Genomic DNA, 27,758 nt, shown 5'->3' with positions numbered 1-27,758 from the left:
GGCCAACAGTCCCGCCTCGTACCTGAGGACAGTGAGGGCCCTCCCACAACCAGAATATTGGAGAGAAGAGGAGTGCACTGGAGCCCACCACAGTAAGTATTACTCCTTATTCCTCTACCGCTAGAGTATTGCAGTTATGGTAGTTTTTTTTAACTAATTAAGAATTCAGCTTTATAGGAGAAGTACAGCTTGTTTGTGGATCAGGGGAGTGCAGTTCATTCTGCACTCCTGTGGCCTGGTTTCAGCCAACAGTGGGCTAAAGCCACAGAGCCAGTATCGGCTGGGGAAAGATCCCGACTGGGATCAACCTAGGAGCTTGGACCAGCACCTGGCTCAGCCTCTAAGCGATCCGGTGAGAGTTTGAGCCATTCATGCTCGCCCCCTCCACAGCCCAGTGCTCAAGTGACTGTGTGTGTGCGTGTGTGTGTGTGGGGGGGGGGGGCAGAGCACACAGTGGTGACTGACAGTCACCAGCTCTCTGCTCCCGAAGCACTGAGAACTGAGCAATCAAAGGTCTTTGATCACTCAGTTCCCAGTCTTAGAGGCAGCAGGGGACAGAAGCAGCATCGGACTGATGCTGCGTTCACCAAGGTATGTGTGATTTCTAAAAAAAAACCCACCACACTTCTCTTTTAATGATAGCACAGCAGTAACTTTCTCCTTTCTGACTGGCTGTCTCAGATTGAAAGCCCAGACTGACAGTGGGAGGAGGCATTGTTCTGAAGGGGATGGAGTTACTGTGATGAGCCCTTCACTTATGTGTGTAACTTTCAGTTTCACCTATTGAGCTTTACAAACACCAACCTTTTTCCAGATATCCAGTTCTACATGACACATTTCAGCACCTACACATACTTAGGTAAAGTATATTACTTTATATGTTGCTATGGCATGGTCATAGATTACAGTTAGAGCCACACTATGTCCTACCTCTGCAGCTGATGCTCAGTCACGTTACCTTCGGCCCCATAAAGGGATATATACAAATTTCCTAACGTTTCTGTTGTCCCACTTAATTTTAGAGACATTTTATATCTCCGACCTGAAGAGAAGGTAGAATGTCAGGAGGTTACTCACATCTGCAAATATTCCATTCCATAATTTCTTTCACCAGAAATTCCAACCCTGATAGTTGTAAAACTTTCTGGGGGTGGGGGTTTCTCATCTTATTTTACCAGATCTCAGACAAGGAAAGCAAAATTTCTATTGTACAAATTCATAATTCACAGACATTCTGCCAATTTTTATGCCCCCAAAACCTGGAGAACAAACTTTTTTCTCTTTTTATACTTAGTAGTAGGTAGACATGTTTAGCTGGACTTGTTCTGTAATGATAATAATGTTAAGATGCTCGCATTTTAAAGTTCTTCATTAGTATAGGCTAGGATGAGCAGACAAATGTTTTCAGCATTACGGACCAATATCGAGTTGAAGGCAAACAAATACTACTAGATGATATAGATAAACTGGATTACATGAGAACCTTCACTCTCTCCCCTTGTTACACCATCATACTGTATATTGTACAAAATTCTTCATGGTACACCTCTCCAGGTCACCTCTCCAGGAACTGAGGAAAACAAATGGGGAACATGGTGGAACCCCAAGCTGCTCTTTAATTGGCCCCAGTGCTCTTCCACCAATACTCACTGGAGAAGTGCTGAGGATCCGCTCCAGTGTTCAGATACAGCTTCATCTTCTGGTCTTTGATGTTGTAATACTGTTCTGAGTAATGGCCCATAGTGGGGCATCTCTGGAGGGGGCAGGGGAAACATGAACCCTGAAGGGGAGAAGACACAACCATCTACTATTACAATATTGCACTGCTCAGTGAAAAATAAATCACAGGGAAATAATCTACTCTTTCCTCTCTTTCCCTCTTCAACAGGTACCTATCCCTAATGCTCTCCTTATTCAAATGACAGCTCTGTCTCTACCTTACTCTCACACTGCGGGTACACCAAATGACACAGATCTGGTATTATTTTGAAGCAAAATGGTCACCCAAATCTTGCTGGATTTTGGTATCCAATAGGATTTTGTCCTCCAAAGATGGCTACCTGGAGCCCATAGCAGAGGACAATTATTCCTCAATGGGGTCCTGCTAGCCTGAAGAAACAGCATCTTGCCACCTTCAGGTTGGAGGAATAACTGTGGCCTACACCTGCCTGCAGGTATACATGACAGAAAGTGTGAGAAAATCTCTCCAAAGTGAGGAAAATGCCTTCTTAAGCAGCCCATAGATTGTGCGATTTTCTTTCCTTTCACCACTGTTGGAAGGAAAGGAAATTACTCGACCACCCCATCAACAACAATTCAGTGTTGATGGGGGAATCCCTCCAGCACAGCTGTTGTGTTTTGCCGGTGGGGAGTCTTTCTGGCCCTCAGAACACGATTACTGCTAGCGACTATAGCCGCTGGCAGTAATCAAATGTAAACAGTCAGACAGGCTGGTTGTACCCAAGTCAATTGATGGATCGACTTGTACCCAAAGTCAATTGATGGATCGACTTGGGTACAACCAGCCTGCCCATAGATGGATTGAATGTGGGCCAGTCGCTGCTGAACCGGCAGAGATTCAATCAATCTATGGCCAGCTTTAGAGAGTTGTTATCGGAACAATCTTCCATTGGGAGATTTTTTCTCTATTGCTGTTCTGGGGGAAACTCAATTTAGGTTTCTCCTTGACTTTAAGTTCCAGTGACAGGGGTCACCAAGATAAATCAAGAGAGTGTATCTCTCTAACAGGAGCTCAGACAGCGATAGAAACCTGGCAGGGTTCTAACCACTGGCTGATGTATCCAAAACTAAAACAAGGTTTTGGCTTTCGATATACAGTACTTTACATAGGAATGAATGGAGGCAATACGGAAAATGATCTCTCCCTTCCGCTACATTTTTCCATTTCACCACTCTGTCCAATTTCATCTTCCCACCAACATCTTTAAAACGGCATATATCTGTCTATCTATGCATTTTGTTTTTTGCCTGGAGATCCACCTTAAATCCAAATGTAAATCTAATTTCTGTCAGTTTCTCTAATTTATGAAACTGCTCAATTTCTGCAACCTTAGCAATGGCAGTATCTGCTTCACAGACTTTGTCAGATTATAGACACCATAATTCCAGTGTCACCCGCACTGGCCAGAGAGCAGGTAGAGGGGAAGCAGATGTGCATGTTTTCATTTTAGTACATTTAAAACCTTTTCCTTTTTTTGCGAGTGTCAATATGTCATCATTTTCTCACATTTACATTTAGAAATTACAAGAATTAATTTTAAGTGCAGGAAGATGGCTGGAAATGGTACAGATTCTTTCTATACTAACCAATCATATTTCCTGTTTAATCCTTCATAAATTGAACAGTGAATTCTAATTGGTTACTATTGGCAACAACTCAAGTTAATTTTTTGTTTTTTATGCCCATGGTATAGGGAGGCGCAATCTGTCAGGGCTGCAGTAAGTGCCACTTACGGAGGTGAAGTTCCTGTAGCTACCACAGGGGTAGCTGACGAAGCCATCGGGGAATCGGATGCTGTATGTGTAATAGAGGAACGATCGGAAGTGGTTGCAGGCCAATGTATCGAACATGTCTGCCAATTAAAAAATATACTTTTATACTTGTTGTATATAATATAACCTAATACATGGAAAACTGTAGCCTACTTTTAAAGCTTACCACACATGTTACAGTCTAAATGTACAACCTTCTTGATCTACCAACAAGTATGTAGTGCAGGAGCCTGCCTGATTGGATAGAAATTGATTGGATAGATTAGGTAGATCCTCATATTACATAGTTTTGGTAGAGCTAAAGTTGACAGCATAATGATTGTACTGTCAGATTGTAGGCAAGTGGAAGGTTCGATGTTAAGGCAACCTCTTAGTAGTAGAGTGGTGACATGGGTTGTCTCTTTATAAGGTAGAAGGGGTCTCAGGCTGTGGCTTCTTCCTTTTGGAGTCAGAATGGTTCCACCAAGGAGAGGAACCCGGAGGGAGTCCTATGTGCCCTTCCCTTTGGAAAAGGGTTAGAAGGGAGATCCCAGAGAAAAACCCGGATTAGGAAAGTGAGAAAGCACTGTGGTTGACGGTATAACTACCACAATGTTCTCTCTGTACTCTAATGGGAAAATGTAATAATATTGTTGAGCAAACTTTATGCACCATTAAATGGAAGTCATGCTACCAAATATTTGGACTGTTCTATTTGGATTACTGAAAAGTAGAGAAACTACTTTTACAACAAGAAGCCTTTGTTTTATGTTCTACTGAGAATGATGTTTAAGTACAGACAATGCCTGGGGCAATGAGTTATGTGCTTTACTGGGGCAAATCTAGTTGGCTCTCGAGTGGATGGTGATGGAGGAAAGGAAATCCACCAGCTAATGGTGAGAGACTTATTGTGATGACTCGTGCCTGATGAAGGGGTCCTGTGAGACTTCCAAAACTTTGCACTTGCTGTAACTATGTGATTGTGTATTAAATCTTTGGACCTATAACTGGAGATCCTCGTGCTGGTGATGTTCTTCCCATCTCAGTTTTTATGTCTGACACACAGAAGTTTATGTTCTTCATGGGTACTCTGCACACAGGTTGTGCTGCATTGGGCTGCATCTTCAGGTTTCGCACAGCTCTATGTCTCAAGATCTGTAAATGAGATTCAATTGCATGGACTCTTTGGCCTTCCAGTGTGACTTTTATGGGTCTATTTACTAAAGCTGGAGAGTGCAAAGTCAGGTTCACTTCTGCATAGAAACCAATCAGCTTCCAGATTTTAATGCCAAAGCTTAATTGAACAAGCTGAGGTTAGAAGCTGTTAGGTTTCTATGCAGAAGTGAGCCTGATTTTGCACTCTCCAGCTTTAGTAAATAAACCCCTTAGTTTTGTCTGCCATATCTATGTTTCTAATGGCTGCTAAAGCTGCAAATTTTTGACTTGGCTCAGCACAGGTCAGGAAATCCTTGAAAACTGACATCTGCTGAATCAACATCATCCAATGCTAAAAGAGGTCCCTTTCGCTCAGGCATCATCCATTTTGTCTCGTTTTTTGCTAGGAAAAATTGATTCAGTGTACATCAGTTAACATCCATATTCTGTTTAGTTATGTTCCGTTTACATCTGTTTTTCACCTGTTTACATCTGTTTCTCATCCGCTTCCTTTTTTGCAAATGGAACAAAAATGCAGACTGGTTAACAAAAACGGATTTGATTGGAAGCAGCTGAAAAACCGATGTAAATGGATGACCTCCCTTTTATATCCTTTTGCCCATAAGAATGTTTTGCTGTCAGTTTTTCATCTGTCAACAGAGAATGAAAAATGCACAGATGGAACGCCAATGTGAAAGGGGCATCCACTTTTGCTGAGTAAAAAATATTCCCCTCTGGGTGGTCTATTTACATTGCTGGCATTTTAACAAAATTTGTAACAGATTCCCACCTTGTTGCTCTGGAGAAATTGCTATTTTTTTCACCATGTCTTTTGCAGACTAAATCTGAATGGGGGGGGCTGATTCATTATAATCACCTGCTGTTGTAATGACCTGCAGGACCTGCATCCTTTTAAAAGTATTTAACCCTTGGGAAGTATCTTACCAAAACTTTCAAATTTCAATTGCATAGGGTTTCATACTGCCAGGTTATCTGTGATTTTCCATAGACATCTATTAGAACAGGTGTTTTTAGTGTATTTTCTGAAAGTACACCAAAGATACAGCATGCAGGATTTTCAGTGCGCTTTCAGAAATTGCTTCTCCAGACCATTTCACGTCCGTCACATGTGCTCAGGGTGAACCTGCTCTCATCTGTGAAAAGCACAGGGTGCCAGTGGTGGACCTGCCAATTCTGGTGTTCAATGGCAAATGCCAATTGAGCTCTATGGTGCCGGGCAGTGAGCACAGGGCCCACTAGAGGACGTTGTGACCTCAGGCCACCCTCATGAAGTCTGTTTTTATTGTTTGGTCAGAGACATTCACACCAGTGGCCTGCTGAAGGTCATTTCGTATGGCTCTGGCAGTGCTCATCCTGTTCCTTCTTGCACAAAGGAGCAGCTATCAGTCCTGCTGATGGGTTAAGGACCTTGTACAGCCCTGTACAGCTCTCCTAGAGTAACTGTCCATCTCCTGGAATATCCTCCATGCTCTTGAGACACATCAAACCTTCTGGCAATGGTTCGTATTGATGTGCCATTCTGGAGGAGTTGGACTGCCTGAGCAACCTCTGTAGGGTCCAGGTATCTCCTCATGCTACCAGTAGTGACACTGACCATAGCCAAATGCAAAACTAGTTAAAATCAGTCAGAAAAGATGAGTAGGGAAAAAATTGTCAGTGGCCTCCACCTGTAAAACCATTTCTATTTTGGGGGTCGTCCCATTGTTGCCTATCTAGTGCACCTGTTGTTAATTTCATTAACACCAAAGCAGCTAAAACTGATTAACAACTCCCTCTGCTACTTAACTGACCAGATCAATATCCCAGGAGTTTCATTGACTTGATGCTATACTCTGATTAATAAGTTCTCCTTTAATTTTTTTGAGCAGTGTAGAAAGGAATGGAATGAAAACTTAGTAAAAGAAAGTAAATGCAAGGGGCATGAAGAAAAGGAAAGGAAAAAGGAAAGGAATAAAACTGGTGAAAGTTTCCTTAACCCCTTCGCTCCGGCGCTTTCCTGCCCTTTAAGAGTTTCAGAAGCCAGGAGGCGGGGTGGGGTTTAGGGTCATGTTACCACCGTGACACGCCTTCACGGCGGTCACATGATCGGGAAAGGTCCCGATCGAAAGAGGAGATCGGAACCTTTCCGTGAGTACCGGACATGTGTGCAGGGAGCGCACAGGGTGCGCGCTCTCAGCACATATGTTCTTTTTTAATAGAACGCAAATGTGCGACTGCTCAGCGTCTAGGCGCAGACGGTGGGAGGCCAAACATTTGCATTCCGCCGGCATGAAGAGGTTAATACTCTCTCGCACTTTGTACTGTTATACAGTTTGATATTCTGGCAGCCACCCTCTTCATTAACTAGTTGCCGACCGCAGATAGCCGAATGACGGCTTCACTGCGGCCGGCCAGTTCTGGGTGGACGTCATATTATGTCCCCCCAGAATGCGCTCTCCTGCGCGCCCCAGGGGGCGCGCACCCGGCGATCTCCGTGATCGCTGTGTCCTACGGACACAGCTGATCACGAGATGTGGTAAAAGGCCGATCATACCGGCCTTTTACCACGTGATCAGCGGTGTCCAATGACACGCTGATCACAGGGAAATGCAAGTGCCGGTTCTCGGCTGCACTTTCCTCACGCTGTCAGATCGTGAGGAAAGTACTGCCGAGAACCGGCAGTTGTCAGAGCGAGGATCGGCACCGATCGTCAGGGCCACTGATGATCAGTGCCCTGATGATCGGTGCCCAGCAGTGCCACCCACAAGTTCCGCCCACCTGTGCCCAGCAGTGCGCCCACTAGCTCCGCCCACCTGTGCCCAGCAGTGCACCCACCTGTGCCCAGCAGTGCACCCACCTGTGCCACTCTGCAGTGTCACACACCTGTGCCCAGAAGTGCCACCTACCTGTGCCCAGCAGTGCCACCCACCTGTGCCCACCCACCTGTGCCCACCAGTGCCACCCACCTGTGCCCACCAGTGCCACCCACCTGTGCCCACCCACCAGTGCTGCCCACCAGTGCCACCCACCAGTGCAGCCCAGCAGTGCTGCCAGTCAGTGCCACCAGTCAGTGCCCAGCGGTTGTGCCAGTCAGTGCCCAGCAGTGATGCCAGTCAGTGCCATCTATCAGTACCCATCATCAGTGTCACCTATCAGTGCCGCCTATCAGTGCTGCATATTAGTGCCGCCTATCCGTGACACCTCATTAGTGCTGCCTATCAGTGCCGCCTATCCGTGCCACCTCATTAGTACTGCCTATCAGTGCCCTTTAGTGCTGCCTATCAGTGCCCATCAGTGCCGCCTATCAGTGCCCATCAGTGCTGCCTCATCAACGCACATCAGTGAAGGAGAAAAAATACCTGTTTGAAAAATTTTATAATAGAAACAAAGAAACTTTTTTTTTTTTTTAATTTTTTGCACTTTTTTAATTTATAGCGCAAAAAGTAAAGCGCCCAGTGGCGATTAAATACCACCAAAAGAAAGCTCTATTTGTGAGAAAAAAATGATCAAAATTTCATATGGGTACAATGTTGCATGACCGCGCAATTGTCAATCAAAGTGCGGCAGCGCTGAAAGCTGAAAATTGGCCTGGTAAATAAGGGGGTATAAGTGCCTGGTAGGCAAGTGGTTAACGAAGATAACAGAAAGAGTTGGCAACCTCTCTATAATACTCCACCCTCCCCCCCAAACTATGACATGTGATGTGCCCCATTCAGGCTCTGCTCTCTATAATACTCCACCCCCCAACAATGACATGTGATGTGCCCCATTCAGGTTGCTCTCTATAATACTCTGCCGCCACCCCAACTATGACATGTGATGTGCCTCATTCAGGCTGTTCTCGATAATATTCTGCCCCCCCCAACCATGACATGTGATGTGCCCCATTCAGGCTGCCTCTCTATAATACTCTGCCCCCCCCCCAACTATGACATGTGATGTGCCCCATTCAGGCTGCCTCTCTATAATATTCTGCCCCCCACCTTTGACATGTAATGTGCCCCATTCAGGCCGCCTCTCTATAATCCTCCGCCCCCCCAACTATGACATGTGATGTGCCCCATTCAGGCTGCCTCTCAAAAATACTCTGCCACACCCCCATTTATGAACTTTGATGTTCCCCATTCAGGTTGCCTCTCTATTTAACTCTGCCCCCCAACTATGACATGTGATGTGCCCCATTCAAGCTGCCTCTCTATTTAACTCTGCCCCCCAACTATGACATGTGATGTGCCCCATTCAGGCTGCCTCTCCATAATATTCTGCCCCCCCCCCACCTTTGACATGTGATGTGCCCAATTAAGGCTGCCTCTCTATAATATCCCCCCCCCCCCCACACCTATGACATGTGATGTGCCCCATTAAATCTGTCTCTATAATATTCTGCACACCCTCCACCTATGACATGTGATGTGCCCCATTAAGGCTGCCTCTCTGATATTCTGCCCCCCTCCCCGTATGACATGTGATGTGCCCCATTAAGGCTGCCTCTCTAATATTCTGCCCCCCCCTCCAACTATGACATATGATGTGCCCCATAAAGGCTGCCTCTCTAATATTCTGCCCCCCCCACCTATGACATGTGATGTGCCCCATTAAGGCTGCCTCTCTATAATACTCTGGTCCATTCAGCTCAGTTTTGCTCAATTTAGCTCAATTGTTCACAGATGTGAACCAACCCTAATCCCTTTATCTATGAAAACTATAAGCAACAAAAGTGAAATAAATTGATTAAAACCTTCTTTCTCACCCTATATATATATATATATATATATATACACTGCAACATAGATGCTTACCAGTCAAAAGAAATTGGATTGCCAGCTTACTGGGACACCCCGCCATATGCTCTCCTCCATTCGGGTAAAAATCGAAATGTCCAATCGGTTTTGCTATACCAAGTCCTGGAATAAAGAACATGATACCAATTAACTTTTCATTGACTTGATGTTTATGTGGCACAGGACAGCCAGAGCTGAGCAGGTGACCAGGATGTCCCATTTGCTAACCTACAATTGGTCCAGATGGCAGCACTGCAGACACACGGATGGATGACACTTCATTTATGTTATCTGATTGATGTGCAATTCAATCAAAATGAGCCAATTGGCCACAGCAGAATATTATTGATTGTGTTGCCTCAATTGGTAGCACTGAGATGCTCGGTTCGTAAATCTGATAGTATTTCGATAGATCAGATCATGAGATTTCATGATGATGATATCTTCCAACTTTCGAACAAAATCTACTTCCCTGTGTGTGGCATATCGTTCAAATGTGTTATCAGCTATAGATTGATTATTCCTATCAGGAAAGATTGTTTGGAAAAGAAATAGATAATTTATGGAAGCGTGTAAGGCCACCGTAAGAGACAACAGCCCAACACAACACACAATCAAACTCTGTACCATATTATCTGGCACCATCAAATATGTATTTTTCATCTGAACATTCTTTGTACAGAAACCGGTTCCAGTTGCCCAACTAGCTTTGTAAAGCTGTTTCATTGTCCTTCTGGGTTGTGACCTCAGGAATATCTTTTTGCCTTTCATTCTTTCTTACTTCCCCCTGACCCTGTCCTATTTTTCAGATTTGTTTTGTTGCTGGGGCTGATCTAAACATACATGGAGCTTCTGCAAAATGACAGCTGAAACCTTCTAATGTAATGGAAACTGAAAGTCATGCACAGTGCACCTCACTGGAACTTCTGATAAGATGAAAAACAGAGGAAATAAATAGGTAAGGGTGGGGATCTATAACTTTATTTGACTTGATAAGGTAAATGTGAGGTTTTATTTCAAAAGGGTCAACACAGACTTTGTGTGCACCAGCCACTGTATTAGATCCCATAAGCTGGTGCAAGAGAGGTTCCAACAATAAATACCCTTATGTATCCTGAGATTTTTTTTTTTACTTTGACAACATAGTACACCTTTAACCACCTTAGTACTGTGCCATAGCCAAAAGCTACAGCGTGGCTCTTGTTCTGGGAGGGTATCCATGGATGTCCTCTCAGAATGTGCCTCCCATGAGCCCCCTGGGCCTTTGGACACAGCAGGTTACAGATCGAGGTAAAGGGCCAATCACAGCGGGCCCTTTATCATGTGATCAGTTGTGTCCAATCACAGCTGATCCCATTTAAACAAACTTGTCAGTTACTAGCATTTCTTTACCTAACGTCACTGTGTGAGGAAAGGAGAGACGATAACCGGAAAACTAAAAAGAAAAAAGAGAAATATCCTACTAGGTCAGAAAAAGTATATATTTTATACTAGCAGATATCCTCAGGGTGGGGGTCATCTACAATGCGCACAATTCAGAAAACATACCATAAAAACAGACTTATAGCTCTAACCAATCCCAAACTCTATACCAATGTTAGTTTTAATTAATTTAAAAATAATGATGGTGAAAGTTAACAAAATAGAGATTAATCCCCGACAGATGTCCTTATAAATCTTTATTAACACTTTTAAAAAGAGATAACCATGAAGCAGGGGCGGACTGACCATTCGAGCACTCGGGCACTGCCCGAGGGCCCGGGGTTAGTAAGGGGCCCCATGAAATACCCCTGGTACCTTTTATAGGATTTTTTTGAGTGTGGGCATGGACACAGGGGCCACATGATCCCCTATTGCCCGGGGGCCCCATGAGTTGTCAGTCTGCCCCTGCCATGAAGACATACAACAAATGGTACCTAGTGCCGATAACTGGCAAGGCTAACAGGGCACATATACACTGATCATCAGTGTAGTCCCATCAGTGCTGCCTATGAGTGCCCATCAGTGCACCCTTGTCAGTGCCTCCTTATCAGTGGCCAACAGTGCAGCCTCATCGGTGCAAATCAGTGCAGCCTCATCAGTGCCCATTAGTGCAGCCTCACCATTGCCCATTAGTGCAGCTTTATCAGTGCCCATCAGTGCAGCCTCACTAGTGCCCATCAGTGCAGCCTCATCAGTGCCCATCAGTGCAGCCTCACCAGTGCCCATTAATGTAGCCTCATAATTACCCATCAATGCAGCCTCATCAGTGCCCATCAGTGCAGCCTCATCAGTGCCCATCAGTGCAGCCTCACCAGTGCCCATCAGTGCAGCCCCATCAGGGCCCATCAGTGCAGCCACATCAGTGCCCATTAGTGCAGCCTCATAATTGCCCATCAGAGCAGCCTCACCAGTGCCCATTAGTGTAGCCTCACCAGTGCCCATCAGTGCAGCCCCATCAGGGCCCATCAGTGCAGCCTCACCAGTGCCCATTAGTGCAGCCTCACCATTGCCCATTAGTGCAGCATCATCAGTGCCCATCAGTGCAGCCTCACCAGTGCCCATCAGTGCAGCCTCACCAGTGCCCATCAGTGCAGCCCCATCAGGGCCCATCAGTGCAGCCTCACCAGTGCCCATTAGTGCAGCCTCATAATTGCCCATCAGTGCAGCCTTATCAGTGCCCATTAGTGCAGCCTCACCAGTGCCCATCAGTGCAGTCCCATCAGGGCCCATCAGTGCAGCCTCATAAGTGCCCATCAGTGCAGCCTCATAAGTGCCCATCAGTGCAGCCTCATAAGTGCCCATCAGTGCAGCCTCATAAGTGCTCATCAGTGCTGCCTCATGAGCGCACATCAATGAAGAAAAAAATTACTTATTTACAACATTTTATAACAGAAAGTAGGAAAAACTTTTTCCCCCCAAAAATGTCAGTCTTTTTTCATTTGTGTAGCAAAAAATAAAAAACCCAGTGGTGAGTAAATACCACCAAAAGAAAACTATCTGTCTCAAAAAAGGATAAAAACTTAATTTGGGTACAGTGTTGCATGGTAGTTGTCATGCAAAGTGTGACAGAGCTGAAAGCTGAAAATCGTCCTGGGCAGGAAGGGGGTGAAATGTCCAGTACTGAAGTGGTTAATCCTGCCTTGTAGCTTGGCGCATGCATATTTCATTGCTTAGTAAGCCAGTCAATTAGGTTTTGTTCCTTATGTTATTATTTCATTTATATTAAATGCTGAGATGAGCATTTGGTGGTTTAGCTGATTAGAACATATGGCACAAATCAGCACTATTGGGATTTCTGACACAGCAAACTAAGACTGTAGTGTACTCATAGAACGTTAATGTACCATCTGCTATGTATGTGCACATTGCCCTGCTCTGGTTAAATTGGACCCAGGATTTTTCAGCTAGAGGGAAAAAAGATGTCTTGATAAATACCAGTTATTATCTTTGTATCAGTGTGAATGATGTCCACAAAACCAGCATCAGAGGAATCAAGTCTGACTTCTTCTACTGCGTTTTCAAAGTACAGCCGAGTTGGGTCCAGACCTGCAGAGAGGGAGAACCATTAGAAGAGCATGGAAATAAATGATCCATTATGGGATGCCAAGAAAAGCAGCTCAGAAATGCACAGTCTCTGATTTGCTTCATATATTTCAATTTCCTGTGATCTTTTGTATATAGTTTGGGTTTTAAGTTTTTCTCCTTTTATTGCTGAATTCGCAGAGACCTTGCCAAATATTACCTTGTAAGATAGTGATGACATCATCATAGCCTGTGCCGAGAGCAGAAATAAGGGAAGGACACAGCAGGCCCACCCATACAGCTACCTGCAGAGAACTACTGGAGGGGGTGGATACAAGACCAGGCACCCTGTACAAAGAGGGAGAACAAGGATGACCAGTCTGTGTTACAGGAAGCTGCTATGTACATGGTTATTTCATGTATGGCTCTAGTAGGGTGCTGGGGTGGGCTATGCCCCCCAGATTTTAGTTGTGCCCCCCTAAAGCCAACCGCCCCTCCTCCACCCCAAACACTCTGCCTGTCTGCTGAACCATACTACAGACAGCTGCCCTCTCCTTGCAACTTTGTAAATGTACTGCCCAGCTAAATCAATGATCTGGTCAGTAGGGGGCCCAGCGGGGTGGGGAAGGCTGCCTGTACCACTCCCCTCACCTCCCCTGGATGAGGAGCTCTGCTGCCTGTGTCCAGGTTATGTGCAGTGCAGGGATGGGAGAGGGAGTTCTGCTGAGTGCCTTGCCAGCAGTGACCCCTGTCCTCTGCCCTGCCAGCAGTGACCCCTGTCCTCTGCCCTGCCAGCAGTGACCTCTGTCTTCTGTCCTGCCAGCAGTGACCCCTGCGGGGATCGTTCTTTTCTCCCCACCAGCACACTGAGCGATAATGCGAATGCGCACTGGGTGATTAGGGTGTGCCCAGGCGCATCTGGCACACCCTGTGCGCCTGCCTATGTGTATGAGATACTAGAGACTACATGCTAGAGACATATTACATGAAACTGCTAGAGATTATTCTTATTAAAGGCTCCTTTAAATATCAATGCTCCAACAACTGCCTGCTGGGGCACCAGGGCTTCACAGTGTCAATCAGATACAAACCGGTGATCCTGCGAATGCCACGAAATTTTCTCCCAGCTTCTCCAGCTACATGAGCACCCAGACTGTGTCCAATAATGTGAATGCTGGAGGGAGGGTAATTCAATTCTTCCTGGAGACAAATGGATAATTATGAGTGGTAATCATACATATGTACCAATATATAGATTACCCCCAGTATGAGTTTATTTCATAGGTGTCACTTTAAATTATTCCGTCCCAAAATGAAAGGACAGCGAAGAGCAGCACAAGTCCAGATCCTGAAAGGTTTTTATAGTGTTTATTTAGGACTTTTACTAAAGTGTAAACGCCAGACGTTCTTTTTCAGCTTTGGATGGAGAAGGGAACGGGTAGGGACCTATCAGCTTTCTTTTCACTGTGTTCTGTTGGGGAGATTTTCCGTTATAACAGAGACACAACAAAAAAATAAGGAGAGAAAATATCTCTAACAGAGCCCCGGATAGCAGTAAAACCCAACAGGAGTTCTAATCCTTCCATACTCCTTCTAAAACTAAAAAAAAGTGTTTACCTTGATACACACTTCAATCTTTAGTGACCATTTTTTATTGTACACATCATCCTGGGAGTAATGATACAATGTAACAAAACTGTAACATAATATCCAGAACATGGGATGATAATGTTACAGATACACTCTACTGTATTAGGTACACCTATTTAATTGCTTGGTAACACAAATTGCTAATCAGCCAATCACATGGCAGCAACTCAATGCATTTAGGCATCTAGATGTGGTGCAGACGACTTTCTGAAATTCAAACCGAGCATCAGAATGGGGAAGAAAGGGGATTTAAGTGAATTTTAACATGGCATGGTTGTTGGTGCAAGATGGGCTACTCTGATTATTTAAAAAACTGCTGATTTACTAGGATTTTCACACACAACCATCTCTAGGGTTTACAGAGAATGGTCCAAAAAAGAGAAACTATCAAATTATCTAGTTGTGTGGAGGAAAATGCCTTGTTGATGTCAGAGATCAGAGGAGAATGGGCAGACTGGTGTGAGATGATAGAAAGGTAACAGTAACTCAAATAACCACTCATTACAACCAAGGTATGCAGAATACCATCTCTGAATGCATAAAACGTCGAACCTTGAAGCAGATGGGCTACAGCAGCAGAAAACAACACCGGGTGCCACTCCTGTCAGCTAAGAACAGGAAATGGAGACTACAATTCGCACAAGCTCACCAAAATTGGAAAATAGAAGATTGGGAAAACGTTGCCTGGTCTGATGAGTCTTGATTTCCCTAGAGATGGTTGTGCGTGAAAATCCCAGTAGATCAGCAGTTTTTGAAATACTCAGAAAACCTATCTGGCTCCAACAACCATGCCACGTTCAAAGTCACTTAAATTCCCTTTCTTCCCCATTTTGATGCTCAGTTTGAACTTCAGCAAATTGTCTTCACCACATCTAGATGCCAAAATGCATTGAGTTGCTTCCATGTGATTGGCTGTTTGCCAATTTGTGTTACCAAGCAATTGAACAGGTGTATCTAATACAGTGGCTTGTGAGTATATCTTCATTGTTCAGAAACTGAAAAGGCCTGTAGATCTAAGGAACTGACACGTCACCGTTGATGAGTCACTGACTGAAACTTCCCATCAGGCTCCCTGACAAAATCCGGTAAGCTTGTGGCTGTAGATAAAGGAGGGGGCAGGCCATCAGAGTAAACCTCCAGACGTGGGAATTGCAGATCATGGGGGGGATGTTGTGCCACTTTGGGGCATCACACTGTCTGGGACCATTACACAGAGAGAGTATGTTTCATCTCTCATAAGATCCAAAATATAATTTATAGAAAGATGGGAATTATTCCTTCGATAGTACAAGCAATGAGCTGCACGTATATACAAAATAGTCAGCCCTGCCCTTATTGAACCGCCTAGCAACCGGCTAAATGGTTTTATGGATCTACTCAGAGCAACCTCGTTGTGTTTGAGCTTGTTCAAATGTTCTATATAGCTTATGGCCACTTCAGAGACACAGACTTTCCTCACACTTGATGGGTTACCCACGTCAAAGGTGATTGGTTATGGGAGAGAAGTCCATCCCACCTCTCTACTCCTATAATATTCGGTGACATGCAACTGAAAAGTGTAGTTGGTCCTTTAACACCAGGACATAACATTTGTATCCGCATGCAGATAATTGCTCGCACTTTCAGATGGAATAACTTCCACCTCCCTACCAGAGTCATCCACCTTACCAACTGTTCATTGTTTGCCACCCCTCTTTGCCAGTCCCTGCACTGGCTCCTGCTCACCCAACAAATAAAATTCATGATACAACAACTTATAAAGCCATCCACAATTCAGACCCTAGTTACATCACTAACCTGGTCTCAAAATACGACCCAAATCATTCTCTTCATTCCTCCCAAGACCTCCTGCTGTCTAGCTCCCTTGTCACCTCCTCCCATGCTTGCCTTCAGGACTTCTCCTGAGCCGCTCCCATCCTCTAGAACTCACTTCCTCAATGTGTTCGTCTATCTCCATCTCTGTCCACTTTTGGATGATCCCTAAAAATTCATCTCTTCAGAGAAGCCTATCCTGCCCCCACCTTACAACTGTACATGCATTTTGTCCATCAGTCCATCCCCCACAGTTATTACCTTTTGTATCTCTCGAGCTTCCCTCTTAGATTGTAAGCTCTAATGAGCAAGGCCTTCTGAATCCTCCTGTATTCATTTTTATTGTAACTGTACTGTCTGCCCTTATTATTATTATTATACAGTATTTATAAAGCGCCAATAGTTCGCTCAGCGCTGTACATTACAAAGGGGGACAGAACATGTGACAGAACAATACCAATACAATGCAAAACATGAGGGGATCGAGGGCCCTGCTCTTTCGAGCTTACAATCTAGGAGGGAGGGGATAGCTGTGGGGGATGGAGTGGTAGGAAGAGTGGAGGAGGTCGGCAAGTTAGCAGGGGGTGGGGTAGGCTTCCCTGAAGAGATGGGTTTTCAGGGTGCGCCTAAAGGAGAGGAGAGTAGGTGATAATCTGATGGGTTGGGGCAGGGAGTTCCAGAGGATGGGCGACACCCTGGAGAAGTCCTGGAGGCGGGCATGGGAGGAGGAGACCAGGGAACTAGAGAGAAGGAGGTCTTGTGAGGAGCGGAGTGTGCGTGCTGGGCGGTACTTGGATATTAGGTCGGTGATGTAGTTCGGGGCAGTATGGTGGACGGCTTTGTACGTCAGTGTTAGGATTTTGAATTTGATCCGTTGCGCAATCGGAAGCCAGTGGAGGGATTGGGGGTGAGAGGGGGGTGGCGGAAACGGAGCGGTTGGAAAGGTGAATGAGTCTGGCAGCCATATTCAGGATGGACTGAAGCAGGGATAGCCAGTGGCGAGGCAGGCCAGTGAGGAGGGAGTTGCAGTAGTCGAGTCGTGATATGATAAGGGAGTGGATGAGTTGTTTAGTGGTTTCTGGGGTTAGGAACGTGCGGATTTTGGCGATGTTGCGGAGGTGGAGTCTGCACGAGTTTGTTAAAGATTGGACTTGGGGCTGGAAGGATAGGTTGGAGTCCAGAATGACACCCAGTACTCTGGCCTGCAGGGCGGGTTTGATGGTGGCGTTGTTGGATGTGATGGAGAAGTCAATGGGGGGTGGTGTCCGGGCTGGGGGGAAGACAAGAAACTCGGTTTTGGAGAGGTTCAGTTTAAGGAAGTGGAGCAACATCCAGTCTGATATGTCGCTCAGTAGGTGTGTGATTCGGCCAGAGACCGAGGGGGTGAGGTGGCCTATGTTGTAAAGTACTGCATAAACTGTCGGCGCTATATAAATCCTGTATAATAATAATAATAATAATAATAATAATTCCCTTGAAATGAGTGATGATCCCCAAAGTGGCATGACATCCCCCCACCTCTGACCCACAATGGCCAAGTCTGGAGAATTGCTATGATGGCTTGCCCCTCCCCCTCCCACTTAAGTGACAGTTGAATTGTTCACCTTTATTTACAGCCACAAGTCTACAGAATCATGTTGGGGAAGCCTGAGGGAAGTTCCTGTTGATTCATTAGCAGTGAAGTCTTAATTCCTTAGATCTGCAGATCGACAGCCTTTCAGATTCTGATTTATGAACATACAGTACCTGTAATAATATCATCTCACATTCTGTATCTAATTTTTGAAAAATGACAGAGACAGTAACATGCTGCGGTCTACAGAGAGCAGAATTGCACAGGTCAACAGTGACACATGCAGCCTGTTCGTTCCGTGCTTGTCCGCCATTTACTGCAAACTGCAGAATTATCTTCCCTAAGATGATCCTATGTATTCCCTGCTGGCAATAGACAGATACACTTTATGAAAAAGAAATTCAATATGAATTTAACCAATCAGAGTCTTATGTAATTGAAAATAAAGTTTTCCTTTAGCAGTAGCTTTATATGGATCAACTGCACCCATTATCATTTATTAATATAAAAGTAAATTCACAATTTGTTCTAATCATATCCTCTGACCAGCTGAGTTTCTGTAGTCACCTGAAGTCTCTGTAGTAAATAGACAATCTCTGCAGCCACAACACGCACGTTGTTTGTAGCCTGCACATACAGCAGTACATTGCCTGATCCACGGCGCCAATCCACCCCGATACAGTTCACATCTTCCACCAACAGGAGCTCCTATTCAGGGAATGTTTTTTTTTCAAAGTTACATTGAACAATAACATGAAAAACAAAAAGAGGATATAAAACACATGAAGAAAAAACACCCCTACCACCCAGAATTAGAAATGTAATAATGTTACGTAGTAAAAAGGAACTTCTATTTTAAAAACATTTCCCTATATTAATAAGCATATACAGTACTTCTACATTTAGCAAAGTGATTTCCATATATTTTCATATTTTTAACATAAAGATACTTAAAGTGGTTGTAAAGACTGAAGGTTTTCTTTATGTTAATGCATTCTCTCCATTAAGGTAAAAAACCTTTCAAGCTTAGCTCCCCCCCAGCCCCCCTAAATACTTACCTAAACCCGATCTCGATCCAGCACTGTGTTGAAGGGCAACATCACTGCTCTCTCTCCTCACTGGACATAGAGGCAGCAGCCAGAGACATTTGCTCCTGCTGCTGTCAATCAAATTCAGTGAGGAGGGAGCCGGGGGCGGGGCCAAACCACGCTATGTGTGTTTATAGACACACAGAGCCAGGCTCAGGAGCGAGCTCCAACTTCTACCTTCATAGCAAGCACTTGCTATGGGGCAGACACTAAAGAGGTGGAGCAAACAGCGCCAGAAGGGGGACCCCAGAAGAGGAGGTTCAGGGTTGCTATGTGTACAGAGCAGGTAAGAAGAACATGTTTGTTATTTTAATTAAAAAATAGTCTTTAGTAACCCTTTAAAGTGTATCTAAAGCCAAAACTTTTATTTTAGTTTTGGATGGATTAGGGAATAATGAGAACACTCATTTTTTTGCTATTTCTCATTAGAGAGATTTTTCTTTACTTGCTGTCCTTGAGACACAGTTAGAAGTGAGAGGAAAACTCTCCTTGGTGAGGGAAATTCTCAGTTGTCACAAGAACAGGTGTCCCCATTGGAATATTTTCCTTCTGTTCCTGTCCTGGTAACAATTGTAAAACTTTGGGTTTCCCATCATTTTTTGTCTTAGTGACACCAGGAATAATCTATAGCGGACACTCACGTGACACATGTCAGACACCCAGTTATTCTCCGCTCGGTCACCCATCCCGTGTGCAATTAAAATTGTCTTCCGGGATGTCCGGAATGAAGAGGAATTGAAGCTGGAAAAATTCCTGGCGCTGATTGTCTGTATAAAGTATAAAATGAGAATTTTTTTTTTTTAGAGATCAAACATTTGACGTGTGAGAAGACTACAGAGGAGCAGATCTGCTGAGGGTCGATAATGTACACATCAACAAATGGTGACTATTTCTTCTTTACATGTAAAGGTGACCACACATGTTACAACTGGATTGAAGAATCTGCTTTAAGATGGCCCTATACTTTACAAATCTAATTGTATAACCTGGTTTGGATATGTCTAAGGTTATGGAGTGCCAAGACCTTCCTAACTGGGTACAAATGGAAAGGATTTATGGGAAAGTTTTCTTTCCACTTCTTGTAAATCTAAAGCTCACCATATGCATAACAATCTGACTGTACAATCTTTGTACTACTTATTTTATCAAAACGATGTAATATGGGGACCTACCTAATCCATCCAATACATTTTTATCCTGTCAGGTAATCCCCTGTACTACATAGCTGTAAGCAGATATGAAATAAATTGCTCCGTCACATTTTAATGTGTATGGAGAGTTTAAAGAAGTTCTCAGAGAAATTGCACACCTTAAAGTGAAGGCAACAGAAACATCAGCCCAGGGGCGGACTGACCATTTGGAAACTTGGGCACTGCTCAAGGGCCCGGGGTCAGTAGGGGGCCCCATGAGATGCCCCTGGTACCTTTTTCATAGGCTTTTTTGAGTTTGAGCAAGGACATAGGGGCCCCATGATCCCCCATGAGTTGTCAGTCCGCCCCTGCATCAGCCTTTCCATATAACAGTCTAATGCACAGTCACCATAGGAAATCATGAATCTGGTATGATTTTGAGTCTGGTATGGATTTTAAAGGGGTACCCCATGCAAAATAAGAAAAAAGCATGCAGCCCCCCAGGGAATCACAAAATTCACACACAAATCCATGCCCTCAACATGGGGGGTACCTTGCCAGGGGGGACCTCCTTGCCAAAGTACCTTTTTCCTATGTTGATGAGGACAAGGACCTCTTCACCACAACCCTGGCTGGTGGTTATGAGGATCTGCGTGTGGGGGGGATTATAGGAATCTGGAAGCCCCAAGATACTGTCCCCTCTCCTCATTCACAAAAAAAAAGAAAGAAAGAAAAACTGACAACAATAACCTCACAACTCCACTCACTGAATGACTGTTAGCCAAGCTGTCATCGGCAATATCAGGGAAGGGGCAGGGAAATGGATCGCATCATTGTCCATATGGCCATATTTAGGCAATGATGTAATCCCTGATCCTTGCCCACTGCCTATATGGCTGGGGATTCCTGGCCAAGCAAATTAATGGGCTGGATGATGTCAGTGGTTTGTAAGGGTGTACTGGGTGCAAGCAACCACTGCTTGCATAGCAACCATTTACAGCTGGAAGCTGTCATGTTTGTCTATGCTAAATAATCAATGTTCTCCCGAAATGTTCATTCAGACAGAATACTGAGCTCATCCCTAATCCTGGGTCACATCACTGACCAAATTTAGTTATTGATCAGATTTAGTTAAAGATCCCACCATGTGTTTATGTTAACACAGTGCTGGGGATCTGTCTTTTAGTGTTTGGAGTACGACCTGTACACATGGCATAGGGTCATTGTAATTGAGGAGTGGTTTCTATGTGTTTATTTTATCTTATTGTGGGTACCCTTGCATTCATTGCCTTGGGAAGGGTTGGATATGTGGGTACTCCCTTGTTATAAAGAGGGTTTTCAGATTCCACTATTAGTTCCCCCATATTACGCCACCACCTTCTTGGGGCACTGGAATTGTGAAAGAGGCTTTTGTCCCTCAACATTGGGGCAGGGGTACTTTAATCTCGATTGGGCTCAGCCTGGCTTGGGAGGAAGCTTGTACATGTGCCACCATAGAACATTGCTTGCTATTGGGGGACCCCAGAAGAGGAGATAAGAGGCTTCAACGTGCAATATCCTTGCACAGAGCCACAATTTAAGGTGGATTCCTTTAGTGCATTTTTTGTCCATATACATCTGGAGTGGAGTTATCCTGGAGATCTGGAGAGTAGCAGTCGGATGATCAGCTGATGTGCGGATGTATACCAGATGATCCCAGAGGTTACCCTTAGGATGCTGATGACCAGGAGTGGTCTATGTACTCAAATGCGCTTATAATTGCGCTATCTGGTTAGTGCAATATATACTCATTCTCATATCCACTGGAAGCACGGAAGTTCACCTTTTTCATATATTGGACGTTTATCTCATTATTAGATGTCACTATCGCAACTTATGCGTCATATTTAGACGCTATTATCACCTTTGCCGTAGCGCTCCACAGCGCATTTTTTTATTTATTTACATTTTATTTGGTTGTTTTACGTCACCATTTTATATGTCATTTAATAGTGCTGCATTTCTGAATATGTATGTTTTATGAGGGTTGGAGGTTGACCTTTTATGCCAGCTGCTTATTCTATTCCACCTAGCGCTCGTATACCAATTATTACCATTCTCAGCACTTACTGGCCAACCCTTACAAATGTACACTCACCGGCCACTTTATTAGGTACACCTGTTCAATTGCTTGGTAGCACAAATTGCTAATCAGCCAATCACATGGCAGCAACTCAATGATTTTAGGTATGTAGACATGGTGAAGATGACTTGCTGAAGTTCAAACCGAGCATCAGAATTGGAACGAAAGGGGATTTAAGTGACTTAGAATGTGGCATGGTTGTTGGTGCCAGACGGGCTGGTCTGAGCATTTCAAAACCTGCTGATCTACTGGCATTTTCACGTACAAAGAAAGGTCCGAAAAAGAGAAAATATCCAGTGAGCAGCAGTTGTGTGGATGAAAATGCCTTGTTGATGTCGGAGGTTAGAGGAGAATGAGCAGACTGATTGCTGCGACATTGAGATGATAGGGTCAGAATTTGGCATAAACAACATGAAAGCATGGATCCATCCTGCTTTGTATCAATGGTTCAGGCCGGTGGTGTAATGGTGTGTATCTATTAAAGTGGCTGGTGTATTTTCTAGGTGTGGGCAGTGTGTATAAAAAACAAAGTTATTAGTGCTAAACATTTGTGCTTAAAATTTGAGCAGCAATACAGACAAACCTGATAGTAATTTGGGTTCTCCCGGGACAGAAGGAAGAATTGGGTATTGATCTTTATTGGAGACCAGGGCAGCTTGGGTTCTGGCCTTGGGATGGTCTTACCCCAAGGTGGATCATCCGAGAAACAGCCAAGGTCTTCATAGCAGACTTCATCACCTGGAGGACACAGAGAAGACATGTAGTTGACTTGAGCTGAGCTTAAAGTGAACCTGTTTTTTTGGTGTTCAGTTTTTACATTGCTCACTCAACTGATTCAATTCAAGATACTTACAACTTACAAAGTCATCCACAACTCCAATACCAACCAAATAGTTCTCTTCATTCCTCCCAAGACTTCCTACTCTCTAGCTCCCTTGTCACCTCCTCCCATGCTCACCTCCAGGACCTCTCCAGAGCCACTCCTATCCTTTGAAATACCTTTCCCCAATGTGTCCGACTAGCTCCTACTCTGTCCACCTTTAAACGATCCCTGAAAACTCATCTCTTCAGAGAGGCCTACCCTGCCCCCAACTAACGACTGTACATGTATTTTCTCCATCAGCCCATCCCCCACAGTTATTACCTTTTGTATCCCGTGACCCTCCATCTAAGATTGTAAGCTCTAACAAGCAGAGCCATCTGATCCCCTCCTGTATTAAATGGTATTGTAATTGTACTGTCTGCCCTTATGTTGTAAAGTGCTGCGTAAACAGCTGGCGCTATATAAATCCTATATAATAATAATAATGGTAAAAATAATAATAATTACTGTGCAAATAGCAGTGGAAAAATCAACAGTTTTGCTCCTTCTATTTGACTTTCAATACATTTTTACTGTGAAAAGATTATAAGATATAAAACATAGCGTAATGCTCCTTCCATTTCATTGACCATCTCTACAGCCATATGGAGTTGGGAGTTCTGAAGACTGCAGACAATTATTCATCATGGCTGCACCCAGCACTCATAGGCTGCTGCACTGTCTCATGAATCATTTAGAATTTTCTGTACTAAAGTCAGACCAGTAAAAGTGAGAAGCTGCCCTGAGCTTTTGGGAAACAATTTGGAGTTAACCCTTGAGAGACCTAACGTTGACTTTTATGGACCCCAGTTTTTTTCTGAGTTTACCTATACACTCATTTAAGCTTCATTTGTTGTTGTTTTTTTTTCTTGCCAGTAAAAGTGAAAATCTGATTGGCTGCTATGGCTTACTGCATTTTAGATTTCTTTATTAAATAAGGCCATTTTAACTTTTTTAAATCTATTTTTTTTACAGTGCTTACAGCTGGTTAAAATGTTTGGTCTTAATCCCTGTTTAAAGTCAAAAGTCACCTTTGCATTGGGACACCTGCTTCACTGCAAGGGTTAAATGCTAATTTTTGTTTAGGGGTCACATAAGCAGCAGTTGCACTTACCTTATCCCTTGCTCCCACACCGGTCCCCACAGCAGCTTCACTTCGGTGCTCCATTGGTTGCAGGCACTCTGACATCATCATGTACTATGCAGGACCAGCAGTCCTGCATTCAAAGTGAGGATGCCAAAAGCCTGCCCACAGCCTGGACTGTAAGAGGGAAGAGCAGAGCGCTGGCTGCTGGGGGAGAAAGGGGTAAGGCAAGTGAAACTGCTGTTTGTGTTACCCCCACACAAAAATGAGCATTTAACCATTTGCAGCTAGAGGGGAGTCCTGCTGCAGAGGGAATCTAAAACCAAAATTAAAATGAATGCAGTTTACTTGTTCTTAAATGTCCTGGCTGCATTAGGTTTCTATTTCCATTTTTTTCTCCTAATTTTCACTTGGTGATCCTGCCAGTAACATACTTCCTGTCCTAGGGTGACAGTGTTTACTCATTGTGTTGTATCAATGGTGGAGCAGAGTTGGAGCAGAGGGCAGGACTATAGAACAGCTTTCCTTTTCCTAATATTAGGCTGGGTACACGTGGGCCAAAAATGGGCGAAAACAGTCAGTTTATCAGGAACCGCCTTCTGTCAAATGGGCATGCTGCAGTCCTCCAAGATAACTGGGAACAATGTAACTAAAAACCATATATCACATGCAGAAAGCACAGGACGTTATTAGCTCACAAGACAGACAGATATTTTTTGCACTTACAGTCATGGCCAAAAATATTGGCATCCATGCATTCCTGTCAGATAATGCACCACTTCGCCCAAAAAATTCTTGCAGTTACAAATGTTTCGGCATTCTTATGTTTATTTCCCTTGTTTGTATTGGTATGACACAAAAAAGCTTAGAAACAAAGAGCCAAATCTGACAAATTCCATGCAAAACGCCAAAAATGGACTGGAGAAAATTATTGGCACCCTCAATTTAAAAGTTGGTAGCACATCCCTTGGAAAAAATAACTGAAATCAATGGCTTCCTGTAACCATCGATGAGTTTCTTCCACCTCTCTACTGGAATTTTGGAACACTTTTCTTTCGCCAACTGCTCCAGGACTGTCAGTCCAGTGTACAACTCACACTCTGTACTGGAATCCGGCATAAAGCTCACACTCTATACTGAAATCCAGTATACAACTCACATTCTATACTGGAGTCTAGTGTCCAACTCACACCCTATACTGGAGTCCAGTGTCCAACTCACATTATATACTGGAGTCCAGTGTCCAACTCACACTCTATATTGGAATCCAGTGTCGAACTCACACTCTATACTGGAGTCAAGTCTACAACTCACACTTTATACTGGAATCCAGTCTACAACACACACTCTATACTGGAATCCAGTCTACAACTCACAATCTATACTGGATTCCAGTGTACAACTCACATTTAATACTGGAGTCCAGGATACAACTCACACTCTATACTGGAGTCCAGTCTAGAACCCACATTTTATACTGGAGTCCAGTCTGCAACTCATACTCTATACTGGAATCCAGTCTACAACACACATTCAATACTGGAGTCCAGTGTATAACTCACACTCTATACTGGAATCCAGTCTACAATTCACAATCTATACTGGAGTCCAGTCTACAACTCACACTCTATACTGGAATCCAGTTTACAACACACAATCTATACTGGAGTCCAGTGTATAACTCACACTCTATACTGGAGTCCAGGATACAACTCACACTCTATACTGGAATCCAGTCTACAACTCACAATCTATACTGGAGTCCAGTATACAACTCACACTCTATACTGGAGTCCAGTCTACAACACACACTCTATACTGGAGTCCAGGATACAACTCATACTCTATACTGAAATCCAGTCTACATCTCACAATCTATACTGGAGTCCAGTCTACAACACACAATCTATACTGGACTCCAGTGTCTAACTCACACTTTATACTGAAATCCAGTCTACAGCTCACAATCTATACTGCAGTCCAATCTACAACTCACATTCTATACTGGAGGCCAGTGTCATGCTCACACTCTATACTGAAGAATTTCCCCCTGATTTCTTTAAATGTCTATTTTTCTTACTAATAATATATAAGCTTGTTTTTTCATTTTTATTTCAGCGTTGCATTAAAAACATTAAAAAAAAGAGCTTTTTGTTTGTTAATAGCTTTAACATAATATGTTAGTGTCATTTTTAATGGGACAAATAATAAAATAATATTTATATGTTTTATCTACAGCAACACTAATAAAAAAAAACTGATAAAAGTAGAAAAAAAGTGGGGTTTTTTTGTTACTTTTTTTGGTCTACAGATTGCATAAAAAATAAACTCATTTCAGCAAGACATAATTACCAAAAGAAAGCCTAATTTGTGCAAAAAAATGTATGTATTATTTGATATCGTAAAGTTGAGCTCTAGGCAAGACCTTTAATACATATATACATTGATCCAGCTTAGCACAGAGTAAATATCTCATACCTGAGGGGCCTGTGTAGAAACTGGAAATCACTGTAGTAGTTGCTACTACAGTGATAGACCAGATATGCATTCCTACAGTTTACCAAGCTGCACCAATGTAAGCATGCAGTAAAGTTATTGCCAAATGAAAAAGCACATAGGGAAAATGTAAAAATTGCTTTGGTCCATAGGCGTTGTATTGGTGTAAGAGATAGGGTAGTGTTATCATGAATGTCCCCTTCAAGTCCCAATAGAATGATATCTCAGTACAGTAAATCCAAGAACATTACTGGGAATTCCAATAAAGTGAGCTCAGGATTGATGCAGGCATCTAAAAGAGTCAGTAAGCCAATCACAGGAACAGGGGGATGAACATTCTAGGAAAACCTGACTCCAAATGGATACTAAGGATTTTGAAAATTTGGAGTCATCAGCCCCCTGCATTGGGAATAGGAGGAGTGTAGCAGTTACATCCAGTTTGGTTGTTACAATGGATTTGTAGTCTCACCTCTGGCTGCTCCCAGTATGATGTAACACACAATGATGGGGGTCAGTGTCTTCATCATCAGCATCGTACAGAAGGGGCTATGTCTATGAATCTTCATTCTTGGAGGAAAACAATATAGTGAGCATTACAATATACCAACAATGAAAGAGAATACAGGAGGGGAAGTGATCTGGCTGGAGTAAAGTTTCACAGATCAGATTACAGAGAAAACAGTTTAATGTTACTGACAGAGTTGAGGATTTATACTGTTTTAGGGAAGTAATGCTGTCACATGACGTTGTACTCTTACCTTACCTGCTCCACTCCAACATAGCTCTGATTATTGTTCCTTGTAGACAGGAAATGACTGAACATACAGAAATACTATTACGTCAGAGAAAATATTCATTTTTATTTTATAACACTCCTGGAAGGCATCCAGATCAAACAAATGGGGAAGTGAGAAGGGAAAAGGAAAGAAGAGAGATAAAGAGAGATACAGTCATGTGCTTCCCAAGCTGATTATGAGACCATTGGGTAAAGAGAGATCAGGGATTGGGG

General features: G+C 43.7%; 1 protein-coding gene across 2 annotated transcripts in view; it reads right to left on the bottom strand.

Annotated features, from left to right (window-relative positions):
- LOC149428643 (inactive pancreatic lipase-related protein 1-like) overlaps positions 1-27,399 on the bottom strand; it is a 32,694-nt gene extending 5,295 nt beyond the window's left edge. The window contains exons 1-10 of one of the 2 annotated variants that reach the window (XM_089667162.1): positions 27,219-27,397; positions 22,891-23,045; positions 19,697-19,822; positions 18,535-18,675; positions 14,024-14,132; positions 12,846-12,956; positions 9,447-9,551; positions 3,475-3,593; positions 1,651-1,780; positions 931-1,042 (exon numbers count right to left, since the gene is read on the bottom strand). In XM_089667162.1, the coding sequence (XP_089523288.1) occupies positions 931-1,042; positions 1,651-1,780; positions 3,475-3,593; positions 9,447-9,551; positions 12,846-12,956; positions 14,024-14,132; positions 18,535-18,675; positions 19,697-19,822; positions 22,891-23,045; positions 27,219-27,315 (1,205 nt within the window). In that variant the 5' untranslated portion in view covers positions 27,316-27,397. Of the gene's footprint in view, positions 1-930; positions 1,043-1,650; positions 1,781-3,474; positions 3,594-9,446; positions 9,552-12,845; positions 12,957-14,023; positions 14,133-18,534; positions 18,676-19,696; positions 19,823-22,890; positions 23,046-27,218 lie in introns of both variants that reach the window. The other variant, XM_089667163.1, reaches the window with a different exon arrangement.
- Positions 27,400-27,758: the final 359 nt, after the last annotated feature.

Source organism: Staurois parvus, unplaced genomic scaffold (genome assembly GCF_062004578.1).
Source record: "Staurois parvus isolate SC_StPar_1 unplaced genomic scaffold, SC_StPar_1.0 ptg003066l, whole genome shotgun sequence".
Lineage (NCBI taxonomy): Eukaryota > Metazoa > Chordata > Amphibia > Anura > Ranidae > Staurois > Staurois parvus.
The sequence above is the reverse complement of the archived record's forward strand: the minus strand, read 5'-3'. Positions and strand labels throughout refer to the sequence as shown.